Source organism: Diadema setosum, chromosome 2, assembly GCF_964275005.1.
Source record: "Diadema setosum chromosome 2, eeDiaSeto1, whole genome shotgun sequence".
NCBI lineage: Eukaryota > Metazoa > Echinodermata > Echinoidea > Diadematoida > Diadematidae > Diadema > Diadema setosum.
Genome location: NC_092686.1, coordinates 43327508 through 43339664, shown reverse-complemented (window position 1 = coordinate 43339664; position 12157 = coordinate 43327508). Strand labels below are relative to the sequence as shown.

At 35.3% G+C, this 12157-nt stretch overlaps 1 protein-coding gene across 1 annotated transcript in view; it reads left to right on the top strand.

Annotated features, from left to right (window-relative positions):
• Nucleotides 1-12157, top strand: part of LOC140245345 (general transcription factor 3C polypeptide 1-like) — a 61840-nt gene that overhangs the window by 401 nt on the left and 49282 nt on the right. Inside the window, exons 2-3 of the mRNA XM_072324927.1 lie at nt 337-551; nt 1413-1576. Of these exons, the coding sequence (XP_072181028.1) occupies nt 337-551; nt 1413-1576 (379 nt within the window). The remainder of the gene's footprint in view (nt 1-336; nt 552-1412; nt 1577-12157) is intronic.

Genomic DNA, 12157 nt, shown 5'->3' with positions numbered 1-12157 from the left:
GATGAAGCTATGTGTATGAAATGCACTCGGTTACTTTGTATTTGTCAGTAATATTCTTGTACACTGTAGTTGTATGATACTATTTGTTGAAATTTCTTCAATTTTTTTTTTCAAACAAAAAGGACTCTTTTTTTTCTTTTAAAGAAGAAATGAGAGCAGAATTTCTTAAGTTGTATGATAGTATTTCAAGAGGTTTGAGTTCTGTGTTTTGTGGTGAGTTTTTCCTCAAGATTGTATACTTGCATCTCAATAGACATTATTACTTCCCAGGACAATGGAATTGTTAACAATACGCTCGTCCTTTTTCTCCATTTCGTGTGATTATCTTTTATATAGGTGTGACTCTGTCACGATTATGGAACCTTCTTGAGAACAGGACGCCCCCATTTCCGCTGAGGTGTGACCAGCACACGAAGAAATTTTTGTGGGAGGAACTGCTTTCCCAGCATGGCAGTATTGTCTTCTATGAGGTACCTGCCAAGTTTGTGCAGACAGCTGAAACGGCTGCAGACAAGGAGACTGAACCCACTAAAAAGAAAAAATCATCCAAGGTGAGAGAAGTGAAAGTAATAGCTCACATCCAACACAATTTTCAGTCATGAATTCCTTGCATAATAATGAGTGACAATATGGAGAATATGTTTCGCTCTATGGTAGTGGATTGTTGTTGTTGTTGTGGTTTTAATGGCGTGTATCTCTCAGAATTGAGTATTTACGCATCATTATATTTGCATCATAACACTTGTAGTCTCAAATTCATGCATATTTTCATGTTTACATTGTATGTTTAGGTCATACTTGCTCTTTGAGGACTCAATGGTTTCTTCCTTATGATCCTCATGTATCAATACAAAGAGCTGAAGAGTTTCCCAAAATATCATAGGTGACATAATTGTATACCTTGTCACCCAGTATCAACAACTCGAGATAGCCAAGTTTCTCGAAAAGTCTCCACTGTATACAATGTAGTTTGATTTTGCATGCAATCTACAATTATATCTTGTCTACATCACCATGATAAAAAAAAGAAAAAAAAGAATTAAGTATGTTTAAAGATTTAGACTCAGGGATTGCTAAAATGTCAATGAGTGATTGTGATTGTTTTAATGCTTGCTTGATCATTACAATAGAATACGTTCATGTACATGTAATTAAAAAAAAGTATAATGCAGTTGAAAATGCAGATTTTCATTTAGATTTTTTCATTTTTTCCTTGCAAAGCTCAGTGAAATATGTATTTAGTGATTATCAAAAAGTAATGGAATATAAGATGCCAGCTTTTTTTCTTGTTTTTGTTTCATGGATTTGTATCTTCAAAATTGCCATATCCATATTGTTATTACAATACTTGCTGTAATAACAATGCAGTTTGATTCATAATATGCATTTAGCAGTACACTCTCATCGTTCAGGTATCAAAGGAGGAGTCTAACAAGATAAAGGAGATGATGATTGATGACCCCGATACCAAAGAGAGAGGATACTGTCCCTGCTACAAGCAGAGAAACAATGTGACAAAGAAGATTCGGAGTGACTCCAAGGCCAAATGCTTAAGTCTTCAGGATGTGGCAGACAGGTGGGTTGTGCCTCTAATGATTTCATAGTTGCCCGTTTTACCACTGCCCTTCTCTTATCAGGTGTCCCTTGATATAAACTGTCTGGAGGAAAATTTAAGCTTAGATATGAATTCATCCTGTATGCAGGGCATTGGATAGAATCATGATCAACTGATTCCTTTTTCTTAAACTTGTTTCTTTTTTTTTTTCTGAACTACCTTGAGGCAGGTCAGTATCATGTTTCAACCGACAGTAGTGTGCACATGATGTCATGAGTAATGAGTTTAGTTAAATTTCTTGCCACTGTCGGTATCAATTCTGCTTCTTACTGTTGAATCTTCTCCCATCCCAAATACGTAAATGTCTTCTTCATTTTCCATCTGCTATATTTTTATGCCTCCGCCACGAAGTGGTGCCAGAGGCATTATGTTTTCGGGTTGTCCGTCCGTCCATCCGTCCGGCCGTCCTTCCGTCCGTCCTTCCGTCCGTAATGAATTTTGTGGACAAGGTAACTATCAAAACCTTTTGAGGTATCCTAATGAAACTTGGCATGTATGTGTATTAGGGGGTGAAGTTGTGCCTATCAACTTTTGGGTGCACATGCTCAAGGTCAAAGGTCAAAAGGTCAAGGTCAAATACATAAGATTTTACTATTTCCATCATATCTATGCAATGCCTGAAGATATTTTCTTGAAACTTAGTGAATACATGTATTACTCAATTAAGATTCTCTGGTGAAAGTTTGAGTCATGAGGTCAAAGGTCAAAGGTCAAAAGGTCAAGTAAAAATATTAAAACTTCACCTTTTTTCTCTGTACCTTGGAAATTGTTCAAGGTCTCTTCATGGAACATACATGTACTGACTGGCAGTGATTATCTAGAGAATTTATGGTTCATGGGGTCAAAGGTCAGGGATCAAAGGTCAAGGGCAACACTTCAAAATTTTACTGAATATTTCCCTCATGTTTATGCAATACCAGCAGGATTATTATTTTTTTTTTACACTAGGTGTATGCATGTTTAACCTAATAGAGATTCTCTGGGAAGTTTTTTTTTTTTCTTTTGTTTTTGCCTCAAAGGTCAAAAAGTCAAAGATCAAGTGAAAGTGCTGAACTAAGTTTTTCCTCCATATCTAGGAAGTGGCTCAAGTTATCTTGAAACGTACTACATATTTATGCATCTTCTGCCTGCTTCTGCTTTTTAGCATTCCTCCCCATTTCCAACATTTTCGTATACTTACAAGTTTTCTGTAAACTTATCCTTTACTTTGTATAATAAAATTTATGTAAGTACACGTACTGTATTCAATTTGTGTAATATATTTATATGTTTTTGTTGGAAATGAAAAATAAATGAATGGAAAAAAAAATGAAAATGACAGTGATTAGCTTATGAATTTTAGGGTCAAAGGCCAGATGAAAATGGTAACAATTTACTATTCAATACAGAAATTGCACTTTTTCTCCATACCTTGAAAATTTCTCAATGCATAAATGTATGAATGGGTCAAAGTCAAGTTAAAGTCCGTAAATCCCAAATACATGCTCTCCTATTTATCTAATTAAACCTAGGTCAAGGAAGGTGAGCATTCATCACATTTGTGACAAACTTGTCATTTTAACATTTTGCCAATTTTGTGAAAATGTAATCACACATTGTCCACATGTACTATTTAGACCTATTAGGAGAATCATGCATTATGGCGGAGGCATACCAGTCGCCATAGCGACATTTCTAGTTGCACACGTAGTCTTTGATTTCAAGTGTGACTATGTCTTGATAAAGGTATAGAGACATTAAACCCCAGAAAAGGCAAATGAAGGTGGTCTGGATGACAATAAAACTAATCTCTTATCCATTCAAAAATCAAGTAAGTTTTATAATTATGTTAAATGCTACTGTCCTGAATGTCAAGTCCAAGAATATGTTGAAATGAACACTTGCATTTTTTTTTAAAGAAGCATGTTATCATGGTGACTTACATTGGCCTATTACATTAATTACTCAATATCCTGCATGTTTGATTGTATGTAAACCTCAAAGCTAATTTTCTGGAAATTGTGTTTATATGTTTGTTAGCTTAGGTATCATTTTCGTGGCAGATTTTGATCCCAATGTGTTGTGACAAATTATGTATCACTGGATGGTTTCCATGGAGTCTGGCAGATCTAATGATATCAAAACCTGTATGTATCAATTTTCAGCAACTGTATTGAGGTTTTCATGGTGGGAAGCAGTGTTATAATTGGGGTTAGAATGTAGCCTTAGGTTAAGGCTAAGTCTAGCCTCATGTACCACAAGTTAATGTATTACCGAAGATGCACATTAGTTGAGGAAGTGGCAATTCAGCTGAATATCAGGCTTCTTTGAAGTGTATGTAAGGAAAGTGTTTGATGGCAATGTGCATGCATGTGTGTGTGCATTTGTGTCTGTGTCTCTGTCAGTGTCTGTGTCTGTGTCAGTGTTTGTGTTTGCGCCTGATTTTCTGCAATGTCTGTGCTTAAGATTTTTTTTTTTATATTATCATTGTGGGAAAGTTGCCAGTAATCAACATGTCTACAAGTTGTATAAAACCAACCAAAATGTTTTTTCAACTTTCACATAATGATGTTTGTGATGGTTTTTCTGGATCAGTGGTGATGGGTGTCTACTAATGTAATGTATTCCACAGTAATATGTTAAATTCAATGTGAGGATTTTGACCAGGTGATCTCTTATGAACTGTAGAACCATGCCAGCTCTTTACACCTCTGATGTTTTCCCTGAAAGTATTACTTTTGTTACATAAACAAGATAGAATGTTACAACATGAATAACATTGGGTGAAGAATGAACTGTTCTTTTGTATTCATTTTTATGCCTCCGCCAACGAAGTGTTCATAATAACAAGCATTGAGTCATTGAACTGTACAATCATGTCTTTCAAGTATTGTTCAATGGTGTGATCTTTCTCCATTGGCTGGTTCAATCAAGTAGCATACTGTATACATGAATGTATGCCATTTATACATGCATAAAATTTGCTATATATGAATGACTGCAGATCTGACACTGTAACAGAATGGCTGATCACATTTATATATTCATATATAATAATATATATAATCACATACATTGTATATATTCATATATTCATATAATCATATATTCATATATTCATATAGTCCTATATGTAGTATGGACCTGTTGATCATTTGCGATTATTTGTAATTATTTGTAATTATACAGTTACAGACAAGCCTGATTTCACATAGACCATGTACAAAGTACAGCCGGGCCAAAGGCGGGGCCTAAGGCCGGACCCAAGGCCACGGGCCTTAGCCCGGAACCAGGGGCCCAGAGCCCAAGTGGGCCCAGGCCCAGGGGCCCATAGCCCAAGTGGGCCCAGGCCCAGTGGCCCAGGGGCCCAAGGCCGGGCCGAGGCCAGGAGCCTAAGTGCTGGCCCAAGGCTGAGACCACTAAGAGTACCAGGCCTGTGCATACACATATTATGTAAATACACTGTACAGGGCTGTGCATATTAGTATTACTGTATGTAAATACGCTGTACACTAACTGTATACACAGCCCAGTCGCTGTATAAATCGCGACAGGGCTGTATCTGAGCAGCCCACAACACAGAGCAAACACAAAGCAAATTTTACGATTGCATTTAGTTTTGATACTTGACATCATTTTTTGTCACCTCAAACGCATCAAAGACAATCTTTATTAATGAGACTTCATACCGTACCTGTTTTCCTGAGGTTATTTGTGGGAATTCTGCGATCTGGGTACTATTTGCAAATCTAACAACATGTGAAAATATCAACTCCTGATCATGTAACGTGCATGTGTACATTTCTGTGTTCACTGCTGTATTCCATGAACATGAATTCAACAAGTACTGTATATCCTGTAATATGAGCTGCCAGGACAAAACTCACATACACTCTGATTCTGTATAGCAATCACTTTCAAAGCAATGTATTGATACATTTCTGCCAGCTGAAAATTCTTTAATGTTGGTTCACCCATGTGAACGGGTACAGAAACTGAAGCCTAGGTGGTGGGTTAAGCAGAATTGCTGCTGTCCTTGCAGTCCCACTCATATGTTTTCATGTTAGTCTAATGCTAGTTTGTGGCAATAAGAGAGTGTGCCAAGCAGTTTGCCAAGCAGGGATTCAGCTGGATGTCGAAAGTGATTAGCCATTCTGATACTTGAATTTAACAATACCATTTAACAATTCCATACCACCTAAAACCCCAACCCTATCAAATTCTTTAGAATTTCTGCTATCAAAACAATGATTGGATAATCTGCAGACAAAGTAGATTTTTTCTGTCACAAATCTGCTGTTACTGTGTTATTACCTCCGCCAAGGGGGAAGGTTATGTTTTCGTGACCGTTTGTTTGTTCGTTTGTTTGTTAGTTAGTTAGTTTGTCTGTGTGCAAAATAACTCAAAAAGTAGGTAACAAATTTGGATGAAACTTGCAGGAAAGGTTTAGATTGATACAAGTAACAGATGATCAAATTTTGGTAGTGATTTGAGAATTTTGGAGGAATTTATGAAGGATTTTTGATATTTTTGCAGGTAGGGTCAATGAACTTGGGAGTTCAGGCTGCGCGTATTTGAGGTTTGCATGCGCGCACTAAAGTGTGTGCTCTAGTTTCTGCTAGGGCGAGGCGCGCCGTGCAGCTGAGGGTTTATGACATAACAAAGGCTTCTATATTGGGAAATTGGGCGACTTTCAGCACACAATGCTATAAGTATGTATGGGTGGAAATCACTTCTATGGAAGAACAAGATCAGTGGTGGAAATGAGCTGCATGCTTGGTGGAGGTCTGCGCTCTCAGAGTGCTTCTGTAGTTTTGAATGTCTTCCTCTGTGAAAAATGTGAAATCAATGAAAGGAAAAAATATGGTACCTGGTAAATATTGATAGCTGTGCACATTATTCACACATGTACTATACAATGTATGACAGTAGCATATATTCACTCACAAAAAAACACTGATACATGTAAAGGAGTTAAAGAATCAGCAGACATAGTTTTACAAGATGTATTGCAGAGTTCAATTAGTATTAGTAGTAGTAGTAGTAGTAGTAGTAATAGTAGTAGAAGTAGCAATGATGATAATAATGATAATAGTGGCTACTTGTATAGCGCACAGGTCCGCTTTTTAGTGCTCATGGCGCTTCATAAATGAAAAGATAGATATAACACATGTTCAAACATGACAACAGAGAAGAAAATGGCAAACAACAACAAACACATACCAGATAAAGAATACAATTGTTCCGAACATTATAGACTCCAATTATAGTCCTCAGTGTGAGAGGAATAGGTAAAGTTTTGAAGTTTGGATTTGAATGTTTCTGTAGATGACAATTATAGCTGTACACACAGAGAAAATGTTCCAGTTAAAGAGGAACGTAGTCATACAAAATGTATGTATTTCACATTTTTCAGTATTTTCAATCTTTCATATCCGTATGCAATGGGCATAATGGACTCATTTGCATATCATTTGCATAGTATGCTATCATGGGGTGTGAAAGTATGCTGAGTGTTGACATATAGGTCATCCACTCATTGTATCCCCCGAACAGAGTTCGGAGGATACTATGGATTTGGCCTTGTTGCGCCGCATCCACCGCAGAGATTTTCTTGTGAGCACTCTACTGGCTGCAGTTCTTCTTAGATCATCTTCAAATTTGGCATGAAGGTGTGTTATGGTAAAACGAAGACGCCTATTGTTTTTGGTGATGGTGCCCTCGCTTGTTCCGTCTTTATACATGAAAAAGTAAATTTAACAGGGTCTGTTTGTGTGTGCGACGCTGGCCTTGCTTCGTGACCAATTTTTTTTTATGCCTCCGCCAACGAAGTGGCCGGAGGCATTATGTTTTCGGGTCGTCCGTCCGTCTGTACGTACGTCAGTCCCATTTTGTTTTTGTCGATATCTCAAGAACCGTGTGGTGGTTTTACATCAAACTTGGTATGAGGGTATATCCTGGGGGGATAATACTTTATTTGGATTTTAGGGTCAAGGGGTCGAAGGTCAAAGGTCACAGGTTATTTTGTGAAAAAAAGGTTGAAAATTCATGTTTTTCTCCATATCTCGCAAATGGTTCATGGTATCTTCATAGAACTTAGTATATATGCTTGTTCCAATGGGCAGTGATTATCTAGGGAAGTTGGGGGTCATGGTTCAAAGGTCAGGGGGTCAAAGGTCAAGGTCAACTCTTCAAAATATCACTACTTTCCTTATATTTATGCAATGCCTGAAGGTTTTTTTTTTAACTTGATGTATGCATGTATTACCCGATATATATTCTGTGGAAAGTTTCTTGCCAAAAGGTCAAAGGTCAAAAGGTCAAAGGTCAAGTGACAGTGTTGAATTGCACTTTTTCCTCCATATCTCAAAAGTAACTCAAGGTATCAACATGAAACTTACATATTTATGCATGTTCAACCTAACAGTGATTCTCTTTGGAACTGTGAGGTCAAAGGTCAAAGGCCAGGTTTAGATAATGCTATTTTCCCATTTGATACTGAAATTATACTTTTTCTCAATACCTTGAAAATTACTCAATGCATAAACTTATAAAAGGGTCAAAAGTCAAGTAAAAATCATCAGTTCCCCAAATACCTGCACTCTGACATTTTGAATCATTCATCCAATTGAACCTAGTTCTAGGAAAGTGAACATTCAGCACATTTGTGGCAAACCTGTCATTTTAATATTGTGCCAATTGTGTGAAACTGTCATCACACATTGTCAAGACATTGTACTGTAGACCTATTAGGAGAACCATGCATTATGGCGGAGGCATATCAGTCGCCGTAGCGATATATCTAGTTCACATATACTTTCCATTCCTTTCTAATTGTCTACTTTACCCACTCTGTCTTCTTTTTTTTTTATGCCTCCGCCACGAAGTGGTACCGGAGGCATTATGTTTTTGGGTTGTCCATCGGTCCGTCTGTCCGTCCGTCCTTCCTTCCGTCCGTCCGTAATGAATTTTGTGGACGGCGTAACTAAAAATTTTTTTGAGGTATCCTAATGAAACTTGGCATGTATGTGTATTAGGGGGTAAGGTTGTGCCTATCAACTTTTGGGTGCACATGCTCAAGGTCAAAGGTCAAAAGGTCAAGGTCAAATACGTAAAATCTTACTATTTCCACCATATCTACGCAATCCCGGAAGATATTTTCTTGAAACTTAGTGTATACATGTATTACCCAATTAAGATTCTCTGGTGAAAGTTTGGGGTCATGAGGTCAAAGGTCAGAGGTCAAAAGGTCAAGTAAAAATATTAAAACTTCACTTTTTTCTCCGTACCTTGGAAATTATTCAAGGTATCTTCATGGAACATAGTATATATACATGTACTGACTGGCAGTGATTATCTAGAGAATTTAGGGGTCATGGGGTCAAAGGTCAGGGGTCAAAGGTCAAGGGCAACACTTCAAAATTTTACTTATGCAATGCCAGCAGGATTATTTTTTTTCTACACTTGTTGTATGCATGTGTAACCTAATATAGATTCTCTGGAAACTTTCTTTTTTTTTCCCTTTTTTGGTTTGCCTCAAAGGTCAAAAGGTCAAAGATCAAGGGAAAGTGCTGAACTAACTTTTTCCTCTTTATCTCGGAAGTGGCTCAAGTTATCTTGAATGTTCTGCCTGACAGTGATAATCCTATGAATTTTAGGGTCAAAGGCCAGATGAAAATGGTAACAATGTACTTTTCAATACAGAAATTGCACTTTTTCTCGATACCTTGAAAATTTTTTTTTTATTTCAATTCGTTTATTTCCATTTCAATCACAATAAAAACAACATGAAGCATTCGGTGTTACAGATGAACATAAAAAACAATGACATGTAAAAGAAATCACAACAACAACATCAGAATTACAGTCATGAATTGTTCCAGATTACAAAAGGCAACAAGTAAAATGGAAAATGGTGTACACATAAAAAGCCAATAAGGCCTGTAGGCGCGCATACACCGTTGTTACAAATCATGTAGAATTGGAATCAAAGTTGTTTTCACAAATCATAAATCAGTTTTATACAGAAGATACACAAAAGAACATCAGACAAAAAACAAAAACAAAAAACGAAATGAACATAGGAAGAATTGTTAGATACATCAATGCAATCTTAATAAAAATAAAAGATGTCTTTTATACTGCTTCTTAAATAAATTATTATGTTGTTTATTATAATTATCTGGGTTGATTGCATTCCGAAAAACTGGTCCTGTATGACGAAGAGTTTGTTTTAATTTCGTACTAGGACATTTCCATTGATGAACTTTATTGCAGCTCTGTGTGTTATGAGTGTGTATATTTGAATTTAATGTGAACCTGTATTCATGATGTAAGGAGAGAGTGTATCTGTGTGGAAGCGTTGCATCAAAGAAATTATTTGAAGTTTATTTATATCGTGCAGCTTAAGTGTATTCAATTGTTTAAATAACTGAGAAGTGTTAGCTAAATGTGGAGATTTTGTAACATTACGAATTGCTTTCTTTTGTAATTTAGATAACTTATCAAGTCTGGAATTAAAAGTGTTTCTCCATACGACATTACAATACAACAAATGAGGTAATATAAAAGAATTGTAAAGAGAAAATAAAACAAAAGATGGCAATTCAAACTTCAAACTATTTAAAACACCTACGAACTGCGCAACTTTTCTGCATACATTTTCTATGTGTTCACGCCAGTCAATATTTTCATCCAGAATAATACCTAAAAACTGAACTGATTTACATCGTGTTATTGGCTTTCCATATATCTTTATGTCATTTATGAATTGCACATTTCCCTTCTTCTTTTGAAATAACATATGATTAGTTTTATCTACATTTAACGACAGTTTATTGCACTGAAACCATTTCACAATTTTAAACACATTTTTATTTACAATATATAAAATATCTATATTACTATGTGAAGCAAGAATAGTGGTGTTATCAGCATACAAAATGAAATCAAAATCAGGGCAAGAATTAACAATATCATTGATATAAAGCAAAAAAAAGCAAAGGACCTAAAATCGACCCCTGTGGGACCCCGGTGCAAATCGTTTTAAATCAGAAGAAACAGAATCAAAAACAGTATATTGCATTCTACCAGAGAGATAAGACTTAAACCACTTCAAACAAATACCTCTAATACCATAATACTCTAATTTCTTTAATAAAATAAAATGGGAAAGAGAATCAAAAGCCTTTGAAAGGTCCATAAATATTCCTATTACACTTTTATTAACATTTATTTCATTGATTATTCGGTCTTGTATTTCAGTGATAGCCATTTCAGTTGAAAAACATTTTCGGAAACCATACTGACTCGGATATAAAACATTTTTGGACAATAAAAACTTATAAAATCTATTATACATTACTCTTTCGAGGATTTTAGAAAAACAAGGTAAAATTGAAATGGGTCGATAATTACTAAAAACTTCAGAATCACCTTTTTTAACAACGGGAATCACTTTGGCTATTTTCAACTTATCAGGTACAATACCGTTAGAAAAAGACAAATTCAAAACATAAATTAATGGTTCAATTATTGCATCAATTACCCCTTTAACTACTTCACCATCAACATCATCAAATCCTGAACTTTTCCCAGATTTTATTTCTGCACATATATCCAGGATTTCCTTTTTTGTTACAGGTTTCAAAAACAAACTTTCATTTATGGGTATATTCATATATTCAGAGAAAGCATAATCATTTTCAGAAAAATTCTCATTCATTTTCAGAAAAATTCTCATTCATTTTCAAACCAATATCAACAAAATATTCATTAAAATTATTTGCTATAATATCAGGGTCATATATAATATTATCATCTATCTTAAATGAATTACATAAAGTTTGCTTACTCTGTTTATGTCCAAGTACATCATTTATTAACGACCATGTCTTTTTTAAGTTATTCTTTACATATGAAAACTTCTTATGATAATAAGATCTTTTCGCTCGACGTAAACACGAGTTCAATTCATTGCGACATTTTTGATACATTACTTTGTTTTTTTCAGACGGGTTTTTCATATATCGTTTAAAAAGCTTAGTAATATTTTTCTTTCGTATATCTTTCAAAATAACAAATGTAACCCATGGTTTCTTTATAATACATTTCCGTTTACTTTTTTTCACCTTAGGAATACATTTGTCATACTCCGCACAGAAAAATTCAAGAAAAATATTATATGCATCATTTGCATCACTTTCACTGTATACAAATGACCAATCAATCGACTGTAAAATATTATTAAATTTCAAAATATTAATTGGGTTAATCTCTCAAAATGTGAACAAGTTTACTTTTTCAGTGTCTTTACCATGTGAGGGATATATTATGCTATAAATTGGAAAATGGTCTGTCATATCAGTCAAAAAAATTCCAGAATGAATAGATTTATTTACAACATTTGTCATTATATTATCTATAAGAGAAGCAGAGTTTCCTTGAATACGGGTAGGCTTATCTACTAATGGATACACACCGGCTGAAAACAACAAATCAACAAAATCACTTACATAAGAAATATTATACACATTGAGTATGTTGATATTGAAATCTCCCATA